General features: G+C 37.1%; 1 protein-coding gene across 1 annotated transcript; it reads left to right on the top strand.

The window, feature by feature from the left end:
* Window positions 1-2,771: 2,771 nt before the first annotated feature.
* LOC122346765 (myosin light chain kinase, smooth muscle-like) lies at window positions 2,772-7,849 on the top strand (the record flags this gene model as incomplete). The annotated part of the gene is made up of 6 exons (XM_043241618.1): window positions 2,772-2,944; window positions 3,036-3,427; window positions 4,692-4,808; window positions 4,998-5,063; window positions 7,541-7,582; window positions 7,785-7,849. Coding segments are annotated over exons 1-6 (855 nt in total), but the record flags the coding sequence as incomplete, so codon positions are not given.
* Window positions 7,850-25,494: the final 17,645 nt, after the last annotated feature.

Below are 25,494 nucleotides of genomic sequence, written 5' to 3'. Positions count from 1 at the left end.
ACAGCCATGAATCATGAAGTGATGATCCATTTTCAAAGTGAAATGTAAAATATTATATATTACCCGACAATATTCTCTGAAAAGCGCCATTGTTAAACAGTATGCAGAAGCCTTGACTCGTGACTGGTATGAGAAGTTCTGATTGATCTGGAGGTTAAGTCTTTATGGACATATAAGGTTCTGGTCTCAGAAGAAGAAGGACCACACAAGCTGTTCTGTAAACAGTGTCCCCTTGCTTGTCTGCCCCAGATGAGAGCCTCTCCATTCTCAGACACAAAGCATATAGTAATGTTCTTTTCACACCATGGATATTAAGGGATGCCCCCTCTGCTCTCTCACACCCACTGTTGTTTTACTATTTCAGAATGTGTCATGGGTATCGTCATAATTTAAATGCTGGTGGAGGTGGAGATGAGAGTTTATTATTGGTATAAGAAATCTCTAACTTGACTTGTTTATTGCTATATTGTAGGTAGTCCATGGCGTCACTGAGACTAGCTATCTTGTTAACCCTTCAGTTGAAAATGCAGTTTAGTCTTAATGCTCTAAAACCAAAAACATTGACTGAGATTCTAGTTTTGATCATATAATTTGGCAGATGCTTAAATGTTTAAACCATGTTAAAGAGTAGAGTCAGATCAAAAGATCAAAGTTTATTGGTGCATCAAATATGAAGTAATAAAAATTGTTTGGCTTAAGCTTACTGTGAAATTACTTGATATTACTCTTTCAGTACATATACTCTCAGTATCCTAATATATCCTACTATTATCACATCTAAAAGGTAGAGTATCCATCTCATTCTTATACTCTTCGTTCTAGAACATTCCTGCTATTTTTTCCCAGTTATTTTCATTCAGATGCAAAACTGCCTGAACATCTAAAATACTTCAGGTTGTAGCTTTAAAAATTTTTTTCTGAAAGTTTGTTACTTCCATTCAGGCGTCATCTTTAGCCTGTTAGATCTTTTTAGCGTGATAAACAATTTGAATGAAGTCATGTGTTAGTAATCTGGGTGTTCTTTATGTAATGGTCTTTTGAATAAATAATTATTGTTGGCCTGTTTCTGTTTTTGAATGTTTAGCCAATCTAATTCCTACAATAAACGCAGCTTGTAGACAGTCACAGTTTACCAGTTTGGGGCCTGTATAAGTACCGGCAAGGTATGTGTGAAATGTTGACTTTAAACTTAGCACTTACGTTATTAATTTAGCTTAACTTTATAAAGGTTGATTAAAGTGTTGTTCTGAAGTTACTGGTTTATTCCTTTCTTTTTTGAAAGTGCTCTTTATTTTGCACGATTAATGCTTTAAAAAAAATAGTATACTCTTCTCCGTGTTATATGCTTGATTACAGTGTAAATAATAGATGAGCTTATGGATTCCAAGCTAAGAGAGATGTTTATAACAGAGTGAAGCTGTGGAAATGCTCAAGGATATAGCATAGAAATGGATGGCAGTTAAAAATTGCTAACTCTTTCTTATAAGTCTGGTTAATGTTCCTGCTCCAATGCCGAAGATAAACTCCCAGAACAAAGCAGTGATGGTCTTTTCATGATGTATCCTTTACCATTGTTTTGTTGTTAACAATAGAATCTGGAATTTTGCTGACCGGAGTTTAAATCCCACACAATAGTAATGGGTTTTTCAGCTTTTTGCAACACAAAATGAAACCTTGTTTTTAAATCTCCTATTTAAACGTATTTCTAATAATCAGATGTCAAGCTGCATCCGATCAGACCTTTGAGTAATGACATTAAGTCCTGTCTGATCATTATGGTTATCTCTAAGACCACTAGGATCGCCATTGAGGACTGTACATTTACAAAATATAAGGGAGATTAATTTAAAGATGCGAGTTTGACTGTTTCATACCAGCAGCAATGGAAAATTCACTCACCAATTCACCTTGTGATGAAGCAAAACAGCACAGGAAGCTATTTTATCTAGGAGACATTCCCATGATGTGTCCATCTTCCACACACACGCACGAGTAGAAGAGTTACAGAGAAGTTCATAGCCATATAAGGCTGCCCATGTAACATTTTAACATAAACTGTTGCAGACATGCAAGTCAACTATGATTGGTGAAATGCGTCTTCAAAATGGCCCAATGAGGGCTCTCACATTTATAAAGAGGACAAAAAGTTAGGAGCGTCCAAAGAAACCTCCACGGGATAATCAGAACGCTTATTTTCTGGTTTCTGTTCTGATTCTCATTCTTTTCAGATTATTACAATAATGTATCAGATTCTGATGCTATCTTGCCCTCTGTTTGCCTCCTAGCTCTGTTCTGTTGTGCTGATGCCCATGCACTGGAAGTGTTTCCCTAATAAGGCAATGGTGCTCCCCCCTTTGATGCCACACAGATATGAAATGTGTTCCTGTCTCCAATTAACCTATTATAGAATGGAGTCTAAGCTTTTAAACAATCCAGTTCCACTCCCCACCCTCACATATCTCTCTCTCCTTCCTTCTGTATGTCCTCTCTCTCTACCTCTATTCTCTCCTCCTCTTTCATTCTGGTCCAGAGGGGTTGTCCCAGCAGTGGTTTGAGTGGGGAGAACAGAGAGTTGCACAGTGACCACAGACAGAGCAGGACCTCCACAAAGTCACTGGACCAGCGGGATCGTGAAGGAATCGTTCATACAGCTGGACATCAGTATTCATTCACAGCTTGAAGGAACACCTACCAAAGGAGCTGAGAGGAACTGACGAAAGGAGCTTTCATAAATTTGGTTTTAATTTCTAGAGGTTAGCAAAGGAAGCCAGATGACAGACTTTAGGGCAGCTCTAAAGCCCCGCTCAGGGCCTAAGGCAGGGTCTGAGATCAAGACAAGCACCCCAACAAAGGTTGACTTTAGGTCACTGCTCAACAAGAAAGATGGTTCACCCAAAACACCTGCTGCCACGCCACCTCCGAGCAGCACAGCTTCAGACTTCAGGTCCGTCCTGAGCAAGAAGCAAGCACCGGAAGCAGAGAAGACCGAAAAGAACGAACAGAATTCGTCCAAGCTAGCACCCAAGACTCCACAGAAGGAAAAGAAAGCAAAGTGATGTCAATGGCGTAAATGGGGGTGCAGTTGATAAAAAGGTTAACACAAAGGAAAACGCAACGACAGAGAAAAAAACCAGCGGCACTGATGCAGGGACAACTGAGAAAAAGGAGAAAGTCAGCTCAGAGAAGAAGACAACTGATGGACAGATAACAGAGACAAATGACAAAAAGGCAAAAGTTGTGAATGGAGGAGAGAAGGATGCGGGAAAGCTGCCCGTTTTCAAACAGCCCCTCAGTGACATCGCTGTGGTGGATGGTGAGAGACTGAGGTTAGAGTGTCAGGTGACCTCTGACCCCCAAGCCGTCATCACCTGGATTCTTGATGGGAAAATTGTGAAGGCATCCAAGTTCATTGTCTTATCACAGGAAGGTATGAAAGTAGATACGTTTTACGTATCGGTCTGCAATGCGAAATACTACTGATCTTATTTCCTACGCAGTTCTTTATGGCTTTTGATTAACATATGTTTAAATGCGACAGACAGTTCCAGTGAAAGGTGATAACACTGGGTCTGTAGAGTTACTGAATGACGAGGACAGCTTTAAAACCTCTTTTCCGAAAGTCCCTACTTTAGTGTTCTGAGCTGTGTTGTAAATCACATGCTGAGAGGAATGATGTTAAAGCTGAGGCAGATTCATTGCCAACTGGAGCACTCAGTGAGTGTTATCTTAGTTCTTTGAGCTCATTCACATTAGGTTATTTGATCTGAGGGTTTAAGTTCTCTCTAACCCCTTCCTGTGACACGAGACAGAATGATGATCTGGGTCACAATTAGAAAGTTCTGAAATAGCTATAGAGGATTCCCTGTGAGTCTAAATTGAACAGGGATGTGATGGGTGTCCCTTATGTTATCCAGTGCTTTAGGCTGTTGGTTGTTTTGGTCGATTTTATGTTTAAAAGCAGGGTATGGATTTATCAAAATCTTCTTTTTGTTTGTAAAAATGTTCAATTTTGAAAGTGCAGTTCTGAGATATTGTCTTAGGAAAATCTTTTTGACAGGTTTAATATTAAACCAAATAAATTCATTGCACACCTTACTTTTGGGGGTTAAAGCAAGTTGGGTGTTATGGTAACTTATTACCTTATTTATACTTAATAATAGGAAATCTAATTTGTCTTAGGTTTTTTCGCTAGAACAATCTTGAGAAAAAAGATAAGAACGTTCCTAAGACTTGTGTTGGCAGTGCAAAATATTATTAACTTATTTCTTAATTGTAAAAACACTAACCGATAGAAAATAACTTTTCTTACTATTTTCTTTTACTATTTAGATATCTGTGGTCATGTATTTACTAATATTTTATGATAATGTAATCATTTGCCTCAAAGTTATTTATTTATGGAGAAGAATTTGAAGAATTTAAAGCCTTTGGTTAATACAGACAAAATGGTGCAGACTTTTCCACTATTCCATTTATTATATACACTTTTTTATTTATACTATTATTTATTTTTGGAAATCAAGTATCCATTTTTAATCAAGCTTCAATAGGTGTACCAATAACATACCTGGCATAAGAGCTTTTACAATGTATAATCCCAGCATTTAGTTTTCAATTCACAATAACCTTCTGTCTAAAAACAATTAAATTGTCATATACTCAATAAAATGCTACCTCTTGTTTCACATCAGGTGAAAAGTGTTCACTTACAATCGACAAGGCTCTACCGGAGGATGAAGGACGCTACACATGTAAGGCAGAGAACGCACACGGTAAAGCAGAGTGTTCCTGTATGGTCACTGTAGATGGTAAGTGTCTTCTAGACCTCTCCTTATGCATGTCATTGAAAACATGTAATATTAAGTGATGGTGCAATATCAATAACCCAGTAACAATGCTACCAATGTTAACGTCCTCCTAAACTCATAATTAGATTTATGTGAAATAAAAAAGGAGAAATTATTGTTTAATTCTTTTTTTTTTCCGCATTCCTCTAGATCCCTCAGACCCATCAGCAGATAAGAAAAATAGGAAGAGCTCTTCTTCAACTCCCACTACAGAAAGTGAGTAAGGACATACGTCGTCTCCTGTTTACTTGGCATGTTTATAAATGGATAAAATGTCAAAAATCAACCTCATGTCATAAAGGAGACATTTTGAAGAATGTTCGTGCTGCTCTCTTCCTCATTAAAGATGCTCTGAAAATTATACATAGAAGCAGTCCACAAAACTCATGGACAATATTCATGGTCAGCATGAAAAAACAAACTCCTGAAAAACTACTGTAGAAAAAACAAATAGTGTTCATGCAGGTTTCAAAATGAGGATGAGTAAACACAGAAACACAGAAAGTTCATGTCTTGTTGAGAGCACCTTTAAAAGAGTATCAAGTCATTCATTCAACTAGAGCTGAGTGGTAATATACTTTACATTTTGAGATATTCTATATATTGACTACATGAGTATATGTATGTGGATAAATGTGGACATATATTCATATAAAGCTGTACATGCTTTATATAAAGAGCTGGGCAATAATATACTGACATTTTTGTACATTTTTATTTGTATTTGGGAATCCATTGTTTATATTAAAATACTTATCTACAACAAACATTTGCAACACATATTCAGTCTTGTCATATTGTAAATGGGCCTTGTGTTTTACACCACTTTGAGGTAGTAAGCATATCTTCACCATTAATGTCTATTTTCTCCTTTTGATGTCCTTAATCATCGGGAATTGTTGGCAAAAGCATTGTCTTCTACATATTTAGTGAACATTTAATTCCAATTTGCCTTTCAAAAATATTTGTCATGTGAGACGTTGACCTTATAGACAGGAACAATGGTCATCACGCGCACTCTGTATAGACTCCCAAAGTGGATTTCCATCACACAGTGTCTGATGGCAGATTGTATCTATAGTGCTCAAATGGTTTGCCTGTTTGTTTTGTTCCGCTTTTAACACAATGGTTACACTAGATCCTACATTTTAATCCATGTGATCACGATAGAGTAGAAAATAAACTCAGCCGATTGTGTTTTGGAACAATAGGCAACCAGTTGTACTGCTGCATTTGGTCTTCTAGTATTTCATAAGCATAGCAGCCTCTAAGTGGCTCACATTTACATTGCAGTTATGTTCTTAATAAACAATGTCAAAGTGATTTACAATTTAGTGCATGAAAAGCATGTTACTGGCAAATACCAGAACGGAGAACATTGTATTCCCACAGTGCTTGTGGAAAAAGTTCAGGTGTGTCCAAGCATAAGAGAGAAAATGAAAGAGAGGAAAGAAGCAATAGAAGACGAAGAGAAGGCCTAAAATGGTAGACTTCATGAGCTGAAACACATAAAGATCTGACTGTCCTCTCTGTCTTCCTCACCCACGTTCTCCCCCTTTCTCAGTCTCTCTGTTTGGAGTGTGCTGGAGTATTAGTGGGGTTTACATGTTGCATTGTTTCTTGACGGCGATCAAACCTTAAATAAATAGTGGAGAGAGAGAGCCACTGCTTCCTGGATCTTGGAGACCCTATATTTAGCATGTCCGTATAAGGAATTCCACACAGACACCCTCTTTCTCTCTCTCTCTCTCTCTCTCTCTCTCTCTCTCTCTCTCTCTCTCTCTCTCTCTGTCTCTCTCTCTCTCTCTCTCTCTCTCTCTCTCTCTCTCTCTCTCTCTCTCTCTCTCTCTCTCTCTCTCTCTCTCTCTCTCTCTCTCTCTCTCTCTCTCTCTCTCTCTCTCTCTCTCTCTCTCTCTCTCTCTCTCTCTCTCTCTCTCTCTCTCTCTCTCTCTCTCTCTCTCTCTCTCTCTCTCTCTCTCTCTCTCTCTCTGGATGCTGATCGGGAGCAGCAGTTTCCTTAGAACTCCTGTCAGTTCTCAGTTAAATGTTGACTAGCTGTTTCCTTTGAAAATGCGCCAAATGAAATATCAATAATGTAACTCGGGGTTGATTGCTGGAAATTTTGATATCTGCATTACTTGTTTATTTTTACTATTATTATTATTATTAATCAATTTATTATTATTATTATTATTATTATTATTATTATTATTATTTATTATTATTATTATTATTATTAAGGAAGAAAATAACTCTTGGGTATTGCGATATGATATAATACACACTGTTTGTGACTTTTTTTCAAATATGCAAATTAGGCATCACATTCTTTAATATTTATTTATTTGTTTTATGCATACTTGACATATAACAAAAAGCAATACATACTCCACAGAAAATCTTTTACAGCGTATGGGATTTTTTTGTTGTTGATATAATAGTCTCTATAATACAAACCTCTATAAAAACAATCATTGCTATCATATAACATAATTTGTCTTTCTTTTTTTTTTTACATGAAAGTAAACAGTAGTTTAGAATATCTTACGCTGTGTTCTTTAGAAGAATGAATACTATGAGAATTTTGGCTGAACTGTCCCGTTCATGGAATATTTATAATAATTATATGTTTAGCTAAAAATATGCCGTAGATGCTATCTTATGTAAATACATGCTCTCTCTCTCCTCTGCAGATGAAGCCAGAATAAAGAAGAAACCAGCTCCCCCCAAACAGGGTAAGATAGCTCTCCCATTATGCCTTACATAACCATACAGGCTCAAGGAATATTTGACCTGAAGGCCATGTACAGAGACACGTTCTTGTGTGATAAGATGTCTTGCAGAATACTGATAGCAGACAGACAGAGAGAGAAAATAAGAAATAACTATTATGAGAGTGGTAAATATGAACCTATGTTTGCTTATGATGGCATGCAGGTTCTCCGCCACAGTTTCTGCAGTTCCTGGAGATCAGAAGATCAGGCAGGAGAAAAGGTGAGCTGTTGGGCAACTTTGGAGGACAGCACCCATAACTTGCACCTGGCTCAAATTTAAAAAGCCGGTAGGAAAAAAAGAAAGCGTTTGAACAATGACGAAATCTAATGTCATTCTTTTTGTGATCAGTATTGATTCACAGTTAATGTCAATGTCAATGTTACATAAAGTACTGGTTGATTAACTGATATTCAGATAAATGGAAAATATTTAATTGAACTTTCAATAGTCATTTTGTTGTAATATAGAAAAAACATATTGAATGATTTTATTTTAGTAACTCATCTAAGCTTTTAGTTTAGAGAAGAGTTGTGAAATATAGCAGATGTAAACTAAATAGTCGCTACTGTTAAAATAAATGACAAATTATTTAATAAAGTATTTTGGATAACCATTTAATGTAACACTTTAGAATAGTGAAGACTGTTGATTATTAGCATGCCTTATTATTAACATACTGGCTGTTTATTAGTTCTAATAAAGCACATATTTTGCATGACCATATTGTACATCCCTAATCCTACCCGATATCTAAACTTAATAACTACTAATAAACTTTTAGGAGTTTATTGAAGCAAAGTCATAGTCAGTGTTAACGGTAAAACCTAAAATAAAGTGCAATGAATTTTGTATTGTACCCTACTTGTTAACAAGAGACTGAAGGTTGCATGAGCATTTCTGTTATTCGCTGCCCTTTCATAGTGGGAACAGACTCATCATTCATCGTGTTCAGAGACCAATGATTTATTCATTGCTGATTCGCTAAAGTATTCGTAGTATAAAACATATAAACTGATATATTAATGTATAAAATGAAGCAAAGATTATGCAGAACTCACTTAGATAATGGCGAAATGAGAATAGCATGGCTGTTGCCTATTGTGTTTCCTTAGGTAAACTTTGTTAAACCTACTGAACAATTACAGTAATAAGGATCAGTTTAGATATAATATATATAATATATATATAGTTTTGATATAAAAGTGGTTAAAGAAGAGGTGAATATCAAAAAACGAAAGCCCTAAAGGCCTAAAGTTTTTTATATTACTACTGAGACACATTGCATATACTTCTCCTTTTTAGATCCAGCCAGGAAGTGGGGAATTTCCATAGAGACCATGCAGAGAACAGCAGCCACCTGACAATCGCAGCGAGTGACCAAGATCACTGTGGTTGCTATACTCTCGAACTGCAGAATAAATTTGGTACCAAGCAGGTTTCACTCAACCTCACCATCGTAGGTATGGGAGTAAGAACGACAGGGAAAGACACATAATAAGAAGCATGAAGGAGGAAGATCTGATTATGAGAGACTTCATTTACCACTTTGATACAACATAGTAATATAAAGAATATTTACTAGTAGGCTAGTGTCTTAATCATACATGATTGCTTTGTATATAACTAATGCTGACCGCTTTAATGTATATCTGTGTCCCAGATAAGCCAGATCCCCAGCCGGCATCCCTGCTGCCTCTGACATCCGCAAAATCCTCGCCATTCCCTCTCCTGGTATGGTCCCACTTATGATGGTGGCAGCATTGTCCAGTCCTACAACCTGGAGATCTGGAATTCAATCGACAACACGTGGAATGACCTCACCTCCTGCAACAGCACTTCATACCACGTCCAGAACCTTCTCGCCGATCGTCAGTACAAGTTCCGGCGTTCGAGCTGTTAATGTGTATGGAGTCGGAGAGCCCAGTGCAGAATCTGAGCCCATTACATGGGGAGGGAGGAGGTAACAGGTGAGAAAGAGCATCTGTGTAACTGTGGCACTACTGATCGAGAAAGAATCTAAAGCGGACCAAAAATTCTTATACATTTTCACTGGGCGGTACCTTTTCAAAAGGTACACTTTTGTACCTATTAGGTTCAAATATACAAGCTTTTAGTATTAATATGTACCTTTAAGGTACCAAAATAGACCCTTTAGGAACAAACATGTATTAGTTTGAAAATATACCGCCCCAGTGATAGCTTTGTACCTTCATTGTATTATGCATTCGTGATTTGACAAAATATATATATACGCGCTTTCTATGACAAATTGTACTGTCATCATAAAATTTGAATGACTTTAATTCACTTTAATGATATAATTTGACTTTATTTTAATGGTCCCTTTAACACATACTGTTGTACTCATTAGAGAGTTAGTGGAGTATTAGTAGACAGGTAAGATTATGGTTAGAAACTCAAAAGTATAAAAGTGAGGATGCACTGCTTAAAAAAGTAAACCATTTAAAAACATTTATATTTTTTTTCTCCAGAGAAAAAGGAAGAGGGGAAGTTGAGCCACTGTGTCTGATGATGATGGTATGAAGTCTCAAAGCTAGCCCACCATTCCATCCCTCCTGAATCCAGAGTTTACTAACGCGACTCTCACATGGCCAGTCTGATACATATCCTGTTCATTTCACAGATGAAGAGAAAGAAACCAGAATACAAAAGATGTAAAGGCATTAAGAAAGACTGCAGTGTGAAAGACTTCTATGATATAGAGGACCGCTTAGGAACGTAAGAGATGCATTATCAGTATAACATACCATTTTAAATTGGCTTTTTTCTCACAGTTCTCATTGCCTTTCTCTTATTTATTAAAGGGGAAAATTTGGTCAAGTCTTTAAACTTATGGAAAAGTCCACCAAGAAGGTATGGGCAGGAAGTTCATCAAGGCATTATTCTTCAGAAGGAAAAGGAAAATGAGGCAGGAGATTGACATCATGAACAGCCTCCACCACCCCAAACTGGTGCAATGCGTGGACGCCTTTGAGGGAAAATCCGACATGGTCAGTATGGTTTTGGAGATGAGTCCCTATCTCTTCAATGTCCAAGCAGAAAGACTAACATGGTACAGGTTGACTGAATAAAGGCTTTCATGAGAAGTCCATCAGATACTTTCCAGTTTGGGAGTGGTGATTTAACTTGGTGTATCCTGGTGTTTGAACTTGCTTTGAACAGGCTGTAGTGTTTGTTAGTTGTTTTTTCAACACCTTTAAATCATTCCAATTGGTTTAGTTTTTAAGGCGAGAGTGGAATGTAAAACCAGCACTCTGTGATGGGAGAATGCGTGTCACATGTCCTTATATAGTGAGATGGAGAAACACGGGGTGGAGAGAAGAAAGCACAGATGCTCTCCACTTCAGCTTGGCAGCCATGATGGAAAATAGCCCAGAATTAAATCTCCCTGACTGTAAAATAATTGTTTAGCACTCTAGACAGTGTTCATCTGGTTGTTAAACGGAATGTGCATAAACAGTTCTAATGCATTGAGATTGCATTCTGACAGTGACTGGTTAGCGCCCTAACAATAATGTCATTGTGGTCCCCACTGGCTGCAGGATTTCTGAGGTGAGTTGTTTGAGCGTAATCGTTGATGAGGATTTGAGCTGACTGAGCGAGAGGTGATTAAGTACATGCTGCAGATCATTGATGGAGTGGCAGCTGATCCTGGCTAGCAGGGCATCGTCCACTTCTGACCTCAAACCTGAGGAAACATCATGTGCATCATCAAGACAGGAAGCAAGACTGGACGCTTTCATTGACTTTGGACTTGCGCCAAGGCTGGGTAAATGAGGTATAAACAACCTGCAAAAAAACAAATAAGCGCTCTGGTTTTCTGGGCACAGGTTTTAATGTTTCTTTATTTCTGCTTTCTAGAGGATTCAGGCTCTCTGGTTGGTTCTGTTTAAACTCCTGAGTTTGTAGCCCTATGGAGATTAACTATGAAGTTTTCTACTCAGCTACCCAACAGATACATGTGTATATTGCGCTTCATCTGGTTACATTCTGGGGAGTGATAAATCGCTTTCTTCATTACTGTCAGTATCACTCTCCAATAGTCGCTAAAAACTGTAGTATCCAAAGGTACAGTAATCAATGCTGAGGACTGACTGGAAACATTTCTTAAGGTCGCTTATTAGTTTTTGACAATCATCATGCTTTGCTTTGCTTCAATTTATCACATAAACACAGTTTTGATTCCTTGAGGTAGAGTATAAAATATTTAAACTGGATATGTGTTAGTTAATTTTATTTTGGTTAAAAGAGGTTGATAGCCCCTGTGCAGTCAAATGGCAGATTTTTGACTTTTACCTTAATTACTGAAACAGCCATTAAAAAAATAAATGGAAAATAAAATCCTTTCTTAATCAATGGACCTTGTTAATAGGTGGAAATCAGTCCTGACTAAACTTGACTTCAATCAATTTTTTAAACATTGGCACATGAGAATGCCCTGAAACTGTTCTAATCTCTCTATCCAATAAATATTGTCTATACTCAGTAAACTGTATGACTTCATTACTTATCTCTAAAACTATAGCATTTTAGCATTTTTTTGAAAGAACATCAATTGAATACAATAACACCATAACTGACAAATAATGTATATATACAATAAAAGGAAGTGATTTATTTTGATCCAAAATACAGTTAAAATGTGTACATTGTAAAATGTTGTTTGATGTTTGGGCATTAGTTGTTTTATATTGACACTTAAATGTAACTTATTCCAGTGGGGGGAAAAGTGTCAGCACTATCTTTCAAAATCATTCTGACTGACTGATTGATTGATTGATTTAATTTCCTTTGATCTATTGTTACATGTAAGTATCTCTTAGGGAAACTGTGATACAATGTAATTGATATTTTGTTCAATTTAATGTGTATCCCTGGTGAATTAAACAAACTTACATAATATATATGTACAAATATATAAAATGTTTCTGCTTTGGGTGATGCTTTTAACTTGGTTGTACCTTAATAGACATCACATCTTGATTGAATGCTTTAACAGAATCAAAGATTATTGCCCCTTGTTTACTTCTCAGTGTCTGGTGGTCTCTCTCCATTCATGGGAGACAACGATAATGAAATCCCTCTTTGAGCAATGTCACCATGCCACCTGGGATTTTGAGGATGAGGCATATTGATGAGATTTCAGATCAGGCTGGTTGACTTTACAAGCAGTCTCCTCAAAAAGGACATATGAGGTGTGGGCAGCTTCTGGAAAAGATTCTGAAGAAATTCTGGATTCTAGACATACTATGATTTTTATAGGAAATACCAGCAGCTGCTCTAAATTAATCAAAACTTTTTAGCACTGCAAGTAAGATGCACATTTTCTGAACAGTGCATCCTGGCACTGTGACCCTCTTGTGTCAAAGTGCTAGTTAGTAAAACTATATTATTGCAGATGGTGTAATTATCACTCAAATGTATTACTTCATGCCTCATGTTGGATAAAAGTATTTTAAGTGATTTGATCTGACTCTGTGGACCCTATAAATGCTACCTGCAGGGCCAGGCTGGACGGCGCCTAGTGTTTGGAGTGAATTGGTCTAAACAGACAATTGTAAAAATATGGAGGCTAAACAACTGTCTCAGAGAGGATGAAGAACATATATCTTGATGCCACTTTTTTGGTGGTGGTACATGCACAGGCGCTTATTTAGATTTATATGTTAGATATAAGAATTCCATTTCTATGGAGTTATTTGGGAAACTGTTTTCTTTGAAGTATCTTAGTATCTATGTTTGTGGGAGTGTCTGTGCAGTAGTAGGGAATCTAAAGAGTGCAGCAGCCATCTCCAGGGTTCAGTTCTCCATGGGAATGTTAGGAGTGAATCGCCCAAAGAAAAGTCTCTCGACTGACTTGCAATGGTCCAGTGCTCAATTTTTTATCAATGAAGCTATTTATGCACTGGGTGCTGGGATTAGGATATATGTGTGATTGGGATAGCCAATGACATTAATAAATGTTTGATGTCAGTTCATTGGTTCCATCTTTCTGGATGACATTTTTTCTCCCTTTTAAATTTCAAACCACATCATAAAATGCTGTTTTGTTCAATAATAGCTGAAGGAGATAAATGAAAAAGTTGGAAAGTAAAGTAAGTTATGGTAGGCAGTATGGAGGGCTTTATTGTCCCAATAACTATAGTATCTATTTAATAATTTGAATCAAAAATTGACTCATACTTAATAATTTGTTTCTGTTTTATAACACGTTTTCAATACTGAGGTGCAGATTAATGACATTTGCAATTAAGTATTAGTAGCAGAAAAATGCTATTTGTAATTTCTAAATATATGCAAGTATTTTCTGTGAGTGTAAGTAGAGTCCATAGTTATTTGAATGGGGCTAATGATCTATGCTAAGTGATTATGCTATTTTCACAATTGATGTCATTACATTTTTTAATATTGATACTGAAATAATGCATGTTAAAATGTCATATGTGTTAAAATATGAATTGTACATAAATGAACGTGGTGTGTGCTTAGAAGAGCTTCCCTGCAACCCTTCCCTTGAGAGCGCGGAGGATGAAAAACCAAGATTCTGTGGCCCCAGCTTCTCCGTCACACAGTGACGGAAGTGGGTGGAAGGCAGTGCTGCTCGCTTTGACTGCAAGGATTGGAGGGCAATGACCTCTAAATTCCGGGAGGCTTTGGCATTTCAAGTGGGACAGACTTACTAAAATGGAAAAATTAACATGAGAACGCAATCTTATGGGGGAGTGGAAAGTTCTGTTGGCAATGTGCAATAACCAACACGTGGATACAGCTGGTCATTTCTGGTAATGAACTAATGAAATCTTTTGTCCAACGGTAAATAATTCAATCTCTGCAAAAGCAGCTGTGATGATGTCTGTATCACACTACAAGAAGTTGTGGATAATAACGATGTGAATAAGCTTTTACAATTTTTTTTAATAAATTTTTAATTTAATAAATCTTGAGCAGTAGTTTTAGTGTGCTAGTATAAATCTATATATTTATAATTCTTCTGCTCTTAACTCCTCAAATTTAAATACAATTTCTTTACCGCCAGTATTAAAATCAACTGAATGCATCCTTGCTGAATAAATATATTAATTTTCTATACTGACTTGAAAGAAACACATCCTTACTGTAGCTTCTGTATGAAAATTCCAGGTTCTATTTAATCTCCCATTATTGTGGTTGGAATGCTAAAAAATAAATATCTTTATGGTGTCTAAACATATCTAGGACTTAAAGTGTGGATTTCATTAAAATTAAGAGTAAATACTTTAATCTTAATGGCAACAAAAACTCTGCTCGTACAAACTTTGTACATGCTAAGAGTATCAGCTATAACCTCATTATATTAGCTCTCCAACTTCCAAATCTCCATCAGTCAGTTAAATGTTAGTATCTGTTATATTAAAAAGTAGTTATATCTCCTTTTATTGATTTAAAGTCTAACTAGTTAACTTTTCTCTAATTTACTGGACTACTTCTATCAACATTTTCCTTCTTTTAATGTGGTGATGTAAAATAACATTTGCTTGATAAATTTACATCATCGAGAGCAGAAAAGTGAGCAAATCAGTGCTGGTTATGATTCATAATGTTTACACTACTCTGTGTATTGATATGTAAATGCTACAGGAAGCTCTCTTACGTGTTAATCGCTGGTAGACTCTATTGCCGTTCAGTGAGTTGTTGCACACATGATTTGATTTATTACTGACTCCCCGTCTTCTAAACACGCGCTCACCCAGACCCCGGAGGGTTGTGTGGTACAAGGACGACCTGTCGACAAGGAGACGTTGGCTACCTTCCAGATTGACGGCCACGCAAGAGGATGGCCATACTGTAGTCTGGGTGATCTCTGAGAGGTCTTGTCCTGATGATGACGCCATACACCCGCAAATGTCGCACGGTCTGGGAGAAGCCACCAGGTCGTGGCTGAGCTGATGGTGGAGTTCTGGGCGCAGGAGGAGGAAGGAGAGGGTGAAGGCTAAGTGGGGAGGAAGAGTGATTGAGTAGGAATGAAGGTGGTACAGGATGCGAGCAATGACGGAGAAGTTAAAGGCTGAATAACATCGGGAACTATGAGCCATCTTTGAAACATTTTACACTACTTCCCATCCTACGTTTTTACACCATCTTCATATTTCTTCTTGCAGCCTAGAATCATTTTGGAAAGAGCGACTGCTTTCGGTGAAACTATTAGTTTAGATCAAAGATATTCCAGCTTTTACACATTGTGTCCAGATTTGATTACGCCCCGATCATAAAATCCAAATGTGATAAATAATATGTAATATAGCAATGGAAATTATCTACCACTTGTGTCTTTAATTTTGGTGAGTCTGCAATGCTTTAAAGTGAGCATTTAGACATTTTGTGGGTCTGCACTGCAGTGCAATCTAGTGGTGTATAAACGTACAGCAAGCTTTTCTTCAAATAAAAGTTCAGAATCTAGTTCATATGATATTGGGAATCGTATACTTTCTGGAGACTTTACTGTATGAAGATATCAACTGATGATTATACTGTTATGTTTTATTTGGTTAGTTATAAGTAATTATTGCTAGCAATGGACTGTAGTTAACTTTGTCATCATTAAGACTGCCTGTATAGTTTGCACACAACGATTTTGTCTTTGAGTTAATCTACTTGCATGACGGAGTACAACGAGGAATTTCTTTGTGCAAAGAACTGTACTATAACTTCTCATGGTGATATTTATAACCGCACAGGCTTCAGCTGCCTTTGAGTGTTCTGTACCCACTCTCTGAGAAATGTAAATTAGCTGCATAGAATTAAAAACTCAGAGCTGCTTTTGTCTTATCTTTGATTTTCACTGCACATATAATGTTTTTAAATCTCCCATCACACCAGAAGCAGTGTAATGGGCAAACACAGAACATACAACTAAAAGGTAACTAAGTGGCCCTATTTGTTCTATTTTCGTTTATTCCAAGCAGTGATTTTCTAAACAGTGGATATATAAATAAAGTGCATCCTTCTGAGCTTTTGGGTGGACATTTATGTGTTATTTGTTTGTCAATATCAAGTTATTTAGAGATGCAGATTTCGTCATATTTCTGGTCACTCTTTCTACTTTAGGCAGTCAAAAGCTCCAGCGTGTCTCTTGTGAAAGTTAGTATGCTTAACTGGTACCTGAACGTGTAATTTCAAATCTGGAATATATTTTTTAAAAACTTTTAATGCAACAAAACAATTCTGCTGTACTTCAGAGAGCACGTTTGCATGACTGGTTCTACATTTACCACATGTTGATTCTATATAGTTACATTTAGGCCTGGAGAGAAAACATGCACTTACAGCAAATAAATAAACGTGTATTCTCCCTAAAAAAACTGTTGACACTGTATGACTTCTTTACTGGAATTAGTTGAAATAGTTGTGATTCCTTCCATGTCTTGAGGGAAAGACAGATGACATCACAGGAGCAATTTACTAAATTTTAATTAATAGGCCTATTCGGTTGACTCAGCAAAATGCTACTAATACCAATATTAATATATCTATTTAAGATAATCTGATTCATTACTGCAAATATATTGCAATTCTATTTTATTATAATTAATATAAATTAAATTTACTTATAAGATTTAAAAATCTTTCTACAGGAACACTTATTATATGAACTACCACTTTCCTCCACAAATTTCTTAATTTGCTGCTTATTAATAGTTAGTTGTTCAATTTATATACTGTGTGAATGGTGAAAGAGGTCATGTAACATGGGAAGGCGTTACTAAATTGCTAACATTACAGTAATAAATTCATGCTAATAATCAACTAGTTCGAAACCCTAAAATTAGGTGGTTGGCTAATATTCATTAGTAATTTTCTTTTCTTTTGTACGCAAAGTTGTTATAGCGGAAAACTGTGGCTATTTAAAATGTAATGTAACCTTGCTCTAAAATAAATAAATAAACATAAAATGGATCAAATAACGTCGATTATAATCGTTATATGAACACAGACGTTCTGGCTGATTGCCACAGTAAATGTAATACCTCGAAACGTTATCATGGTCGATACATAATGTCGCTTGCTGTGAAGTTGTCCGAACTACAAAATACTGGTATGTGCAACAGAACAAAACATTGCCTCCCCTCGACTCTTGTAAAGCATGGCTTTTTGGCACTCCCAGCGGGGATTGGCGCTGGTGCGCTTCCCATTGTGTTTGGGAATTGAATGGGGGGAGTTTGGCGTTTTGTCGAAGTCCGTCTGTTATCATCCACACAGCATGGATTAACTGGCCTGCCTGAATCTGGAGCATGCGCGTTATCATGCCGCAACCTTCCAGCGGTATTTATTGTGTATGATACAGATAAATGCGCCTAGCTCTAGAGTTGCTGCTGCCGAGTGAACGATGCTCAAACAGGCCCGAAAATGAACGGGAGGGCCTGACAGATACGCCGGGATTAACAATCGTAGGGATGTTGACAGCGAATTCTCCCATCCGATACAGAGCCTGGCGGGTCTGCATCGATGAGGGTGTGTCTGGTCGCCTATAAAAAGCCTGCACTGGTCTTTTTGCTGCTGCTTTTGCCTCTTGATTGCATTTTGGTGCTGGAATATTGCCTTTTCTAAAGTGTTTACCGGGTCGCCAGCACTCAGACAGCAAACATGGGGAACAAATGAAAGTATGGATGCCAGCCTACAGGATTCTCAGGCGAGGTGGAGCAAACCTCCTAAACTGCCCGCGCTGACCTCGCCGAACTGGAGGAGAGATTTGCGATCGCACTGGTAAATTTGATCTCCATCCTCAAAAGCCGTACTGATGTAATTGTACTGACGCGTACAACTAGTATGGAAGCGGCAGCCCACGCCAGCGTTACACGCCTCATGCGCTTTCCGCTTTCTGGCAGTGTACATTGCTTTGATGCTGTTTGAGCACGAGCATGATAGCTACGCTACCGCACCGCGCGCGCGTTCCTCTTTATCGTACGCTTTTCGTCCGTTTCCAGCGGTCGTAGGATTGGCAGTGAGCTGTAACACGCCGTGCTTTCTGCAGGCGGTGATTACGCAGTTCGTGTATGATTTAAGGAGTCTGTCCTCATCCAGCCAATGCAACGTGCCTGTAGGCCACTGCGTTCCATGCATTTGCTTTTCAAATATGCGCTTTAATGCGAGCAATAACTCCTGCGGCGTCAAAAGTAAATGCACTTTTAGATACAGATAGAGCTGCGATGGCCTTGTTGGCTGATGGCTTTGCTTGCCATTGCAACAACCTGTCTGATTGTTAGTTCAAATGGGTCGTTCCTGAAATGCTCCTGTTTGGTTTGAAGGGCTCTTCAGATGATAAGTCTATTTGATATCTATCCTGGGTGGATTTAATTTCAATCAGAATCCAGCTTTCCAAATAGTCTTATTAGAATTACATTTAGAGGTACAAATTTCTCTCAGAGACTCCTAAATTTCCTTCGAGACTGTAACAATAATACTAAAGTGCAAACTACTCTGTCTCGTGTGTTAGAAAATTGATCTTTGGATTCAGACTCCGCTTTTCTTATTGATACTGGGGCTTGCTCACGCCTGCATTTACTCACGCAACGGATTTAAAAAAACACATTCTTTTGACAAGCTCTCTCGATGCGTAAGTTCTCTGGCGCCCTTAATCAATGCAACTTAGAATAGGTCATCTGTTGCTTATCTCCCTGATTGGATTTTCAGGTGGGTCTTCCTCCCAGATACTACACACTCGCCATACATTAGAGACCTGCCTCGAGCCTCGTGGATCTAACTGTGTGCGCTGAGAATCAAAAGTCTGCAAATCAGCATAACTGCCTCCATGCCATGTGTGTGTGGGCATGTCTGTCTGTTTGTGTTCATGCCTGTGCTTAGCGTGCCTTATAGAGAAGAGAAACGGAGCTGGGAGGAATGCAAATCGTTAATGCTGCCTTCGCTTCTCAGATTTGCATCACAAATTCTGTCCTAATAGAGCGCTTTTGCAGCCCAAGTCTCTTCTGCACTTCTACACGCTAAGCACTGCTGCTGTGTTTTCATTTGATGTACCAGACTTTTGATTTGCAAGAGCTTTTCTCATTAATCATTTAATCAAACTTGGGCTTGGCCTAGCTATGCCCAAATAGAAGAACGGAGGAGTGACCATACCATGCGTGGAGGGGGACAGTTTCAGATAATTAAATTCATTTAAATGACATTTAAATTGACGCAATAAATTTCTAAAAATTGGTTTATCAATCCATTATGTTATTTAAAAAGACTTGTAGGTACAAATAAGTATGATATGATTTGGCAGGTTTATTAGAGTGTAAAATCATATGGAGACATTGGTATAGATCTCTTATTCTTGTTATGCTATGTGCTTATTAAAGTAATTACAAAAGCTAGGTAATAGCTATGTATCTAACCCTGAACTGATCCCTACTCAATTCTGCTTTAACTCATCTCTGCAATTAGTCCTTTATATTGAGTAGGATCTTCTTAAGTGAAGGGGTATTACTTGAAGTACACGGAAGTAAACATTATGTCAAAATTAAGTGCACATATGACAATTTTTACTAGAATGCACATGGTAGGGCCAGTGTTAGTGTTGTCTATACTGGGTCCCATCCTAAACCTGCTTGTCTTAGTGAGTTAGTTTATACAATAGTCCTCAGAGCAACCTGGATGAAGTGATGAGTTTTTATCTGAAAGAAGTCAGTGTTATATTCGATATAGCAAGTCACAGGAAAGAGATGATAAAAGCATCCCAATAATCTACAAGTTACAGTGGAATTTGTCTTGAGAAGTTAAAAGCTTTGTGTCTTATGAATACGTGCACTCTTTACAAAGCAAACCCACACACACCTTATTTTGATTTATTATACCAAAAAATTATTCTTTTAGTATTTCTAAAATAAACCATCTAAGTTAAGATGACCAGAGCTATTTTGGACACGCCAGCAAACATGAACTAAAATGCGCTATCTCTGAATTTAAAAATGTATTTTACTTGTAGTACATCTTTCATATGCTAATATAATCAAGTAAATTTAACTAATGTATTTTGTAAGCGTGATTTAGTCTATATTTGTAAGGCCCAATAAAAATGGCATAGTGTTTTGCTAATAAGTACTCATATAATAAATTTTAGTATATTAATTGGCAGTTAATAAATCGATTGTCTGGACTCAGATGTATTTATTAGTAGTTTGACTAGCTTTGGTGAGTAAGTAATGGAACGTAAATCTTCCAAAATCTGTTCTAATACAAGAAACAAACTGAAGTTTACGACATTGGCTTTTTAACCATTTCGCTCTTTTATGAACTATTCCTAGGAGCCACTGTCATGAACATTTCCATTAAATGTATACCTTTTTACCGATGATATTTCTGCAATAAAATTGCAGCTATTTATTTTCAGGTGTTATTGTTGAAGAGAAGAAAGTTGTTCTTAATGGTGATATTTGCAAACTATTTAGCTGAATCCAGATTTGCAATTTAGATGAGAGCTGGGACAAAATAGTAAATCTGTTGCTGCACACCGCCCGTGGACGCCTTGCTTTTGAGCCACGGTATAAGAAAATCTACTAAGGCCTCAGGAATCCCAGAGACTAGCTATTTAGCTTTTCGCCGCTTGCGTTTTTGACTAACATGTTGGCAAAAGTAGAATGCCTTCAAACGTGTGAGAGAAAAAGAATGTTAACGCTTCCTTTCTGTCTTCCCAGAACTTCTCATGAACCTTCCTCCGATAAAGTGAGGCTCCTTAGACAGTATGACAACGGAAAAATGGGAGCTGATATGGATCAGGTGAGAGAGTCCTCGTGTACGTATCCGCATAATGAGTCTCAGAACAGGCCAGAGAGCACCTTTACAGAACTGCTAGTTAACCTTATCTCAGCCAGAGGATGTTACAGGCTGCCCTTTCAAGAGAAAAGTTCCTATTTGTTAACTCTATAAAGCCTACTGTATCATATTTGGAGGCAGACAGGTTTCATTGCTCCTAAATGATCAAATACTCTGAAAACCTGTCTCTACTAAGCATCACGTCTCATCCGATTGACAGTTTATGTTTATGTGCTAAGAACATTTGATGATAATGATTATGATTTTGATAATGTGTTATCATTTCAGTTAGGAGTGGATGTGTCCTTTTTCTTTTGCAAGTAAATCTTTCTATTTGAATTACATTTGTAAAACTGTAAGAATAACTTTCATATTGTTTGTGAGTATTTGCACTGAAGCAACTTAATTATCAATGTTTTTTTGATGATGGAGTTAGAGAAACTACATTAAAAATGTCATTATCAAATATGAAATGAGGCTTTGTAATGCCTCTTTTTAATATAAATTAATGCTTGATATTTAATGCGACACTGATGTGTCACAAGAACTCTTAGTTCTATCAGGTGCTCTTTTCTGGTTTCTGGTTTTTATTTACTTGGGAAAAAAACGATAGACTCTTGTGATCTGTCAAATGATGTATATAGACAAGCACTGCAAAAATATACTGGGTCTTAATATTTATAACAGAGGGAGTTGCTTTATTGCAATAGTACCACTTCAAGTAAAACGCGCCTCTCTATATCTGAATTTGTATCAAGTCACCAAGGCACACTGACGTAAGGAAAGCAAGAATATGGCCACTGTGAAATGTTTGCTGAGGAAAGAGTGTAGCCGCCCATTGGTCTAAATAATGAATGATCATATCTCGTGATTGCCATGTATGCTTCAAGGCTGCAGATGGTTCAGAAGTGATTGGTGAAAGCGAGATCGTGAGAGTCAATGATTGAATTAGACTGGGGAGTGATAAACTGAACAGAAAAGAGGGTTTGTTTGAAGTAATGTTTTGGTGGTTAAAGCCGGGGAGGAGAGGCGTGTTTGAGATGACACGGAATATAGCATCATTTATGTACTGACAGGAACGACCCCAAGTGAAGAATCTCCTACATATATCTGTGAAGTTTCAGAAGCTTCCTGACCCTGCCGTCGCCAGGGAAGGTGAGTTCCCTTCATGCATGCAGACTCTTGTTAGTCATATATTGATAGATCACAAATATTTCAAGATCTAGGAACTTAAGACAGTTAGTATTTGAAAGATAGTATGTATAAGTGTATGTGGCAAGATGCCTTAAAGAATGGATACATGAAAACTATTGCATATTTTTAAAGCTTCATTCTAAGTTAATGGAATAAATACCATCCTCTTAGATTTTAAATGGTCATCTTAGAAAATCTCATTGAATAATGAAGCCAAACTATATAGCACAAGCTATTCAATAAAACTTTGTATCGTAGGGGTGGGCCTCTCCAAATGGAGTCGTGGATGGCATCAAGAGAAACAAGCCATAAAATGTAAATTGTGAATTAGGTTTTTCTTGGATTTGCGCATGTTTCTTCCAAGGTTATATGTACAGCACTCCGCGTGGGTAAAAGATCGCCAAGATCACTGCAGCTCAAAAAGGATGTAAAAAACTACTAACAAAGCGGTTCAAATGCGTGCTGAGGAAGTGATTTAGATTCACTAATGTGCTGATTTATAAAAAGATTGCTTTCTTGAGCTAGAAATTTAGAAGGCGGCTCCAAGAGTCAACCCAGGTGCTCAGAGAGCTGGAGATATCTCTTGTACCTGACTACATCGGGTGAGCCAAGTATGTCTAACGAATCAAACCTCAAGGTAACATGAAGTGATCTACCTTTGAACTGTAGTGGCTCTCTTTGAGGTATTCCAATGGATGTTAAAATTGCTCGTCTGATGTCTTATGTAATGTCTTAGGTGGGTGAGAGAGGGTTTCAAATGAAGAAAATAAAGGGCTTGATGTTCTGGTGGGAGTACCTGTCTTTTGCCCATGCTGTCACAAGTAGCCTCTTTGCTTGTCAATCTGAATATTTTTCCTTTCCTGCTGCTCCTGGTTTCACTTAACTCATGCTGTGAACACTTTGCATGAAGTTGTCACAACAGTCGATCACTGAAATCTTTCAAAAGAGAGGGTTAATTAAATGCCCTATTTGGCACTGGATACAATGTTTGATGAATATAAATGAAAGGTTTGTATTTAGATAGGTCAGAGGAAAGTAACATTGAACATAATGAATCAAATTTGTGATCACCATCGTAGCTTTAAAATACAATTCTGCATTATTTAAATAAAGCTGCCAGGTTAATGCATTTCACTAGTTATGTAAAAAAATCAATATATTAAAATATTATAATGCAGTATATAAAACCTGTACATAAACATACATTTCATACAGTTTACTGCTGATATATGACGAGGCAAATAACTCCAGAAATGCAGTTATAGCTCTATAATCTATGATATTGTGTACAAAATGCCCCTGCATAAGTTTATTCTTTATATCACTGTGAATATGAAAACTGCCACTCAGCAGAAAATGCTGCCAGGAATAGTGTGTAGTATGAATAGCAAATGTGATGTTTGTGCCTACAGTCCAGTAAAATATGATTATTAAGATATTTTGAATATGACATGCTTTGGCTTAATTTTTTCCAACGTAAGATATTACCAATAAAGCTACAGAAGAGCTGTTGGAGCATCTGCAATAACGTAGCAGTGTTTAGTTTTTTAACAAACTTCATCATTTTCACAAATGATGTAAGTGTAATGGTTCAGCGCTCATTCATAGAGAGAGTCATTTATTTTAATTATTAAACTAGTTGTTTAATAATAAAGACATCTACCATCACCTGCAGGCAGTTTGAGTTTCTTCTTTAGAGAACAATTCTCATTTATTGAAAAATACACACTAAGACATTGAATACTGACCAGTAACAACTGTCATCTTTACCTAAATTTATAGTTAATTAATTAATTAATTAATCTCTGCATCTAATGTTATTAATTTGATTAAAAACAAGTAATGCAATTGATAGTCCTAATATGTTAATTCTTGCAGCCAAGGCATTTTTTATATTTCCATGCCTTTTAAAAGTAGTTAAATAAAATGTAACATTATAGGAGTTGTAACATTGGATGATACGTCTAATGCAACTTTGCATGGGTGTCCTATGTTGTAGGTGTAATGAAAAAGAAATGGAAGCAATGCTAGTGCTTTTAATAAAGAAAGGATTAAGAGTTGCTAGTCGCACCTAATAAGTAGCAGGATTATGAAGCTGACTATGGGGATTTAACTATATGCCTGGCTAAACAGATGAGTACAAAAGTTAAGACTTAAATAGATTTGTCTGAACAGAGTGTTAGAGGATCCATATCAAAGGCAAGAGCCATGTTAAAAACTCAGCTCAACTCTTTTTCTTTATTTAAGTTCTCTTAATCGGCACTGCCGAAGACGCGCAAGTGGTTTCTGGATCTTAATAGTTTGCTGAAGATAATAAATGAGCAGACAGATAAGAGGATACTAAATGTGCAGTAATGTAAGTGACTAGATTAGAAAAATGCTGGAATAGACTATTAAGAATTCTACAAACAAGCAGCAGTTTGGTAGTATAATATAAGATTTTATTTGTAGGATGATCGAGAATTTCTGTATTAGTAGAATTTGCTGTGGTTCGAGGAAATACATTTTGTGTGTCAAGTGCAAAGTAAATGAAAATAAAAGACTATGTGGTTTTAATAATGTTAATTTCAAGGGAAGTATATACAAGTGGAAAATAAGATCATTTAAAATAGAACCTGTGTAATAATCACTTCAGAGATTTTACTGTTGTTTGGAGCGTTGTCCCTTTAAAAGAGATAATCAGTCTGACAGATAGGAGCTAAACTAGACTTGTCCGCTAACAGCACAGGATCTCAAGCTTGTTTAAAAGATGGTTTTGCAAAAGCTGGGCCGCACATAGTGCATTAGCAGTGATATACCAAATTTAGAAGGCAAAAGCCGTCTGTTGCCTTGACGGCTGAGATGAAAAAAAGTGCATGAGCCTGATACGTGA

This window comes from Puntigrus tetrazona, chromosome 6, assembly GCF_018831695.1.
Source record: "Puntigrus tetrazona isolate hp1 chromosome 6, ASM1883169v1, whole genome shotgun sequence".
NCBI lineage: Eukaryota > Metazoa > Chordata > Actinopteri > Cypriniformes > Cyprinidae > Puntigrus > Puntigrus tetrazona.
This window is presented reverse-complemented; position numbering and strand designations above follow the sequence as displayed.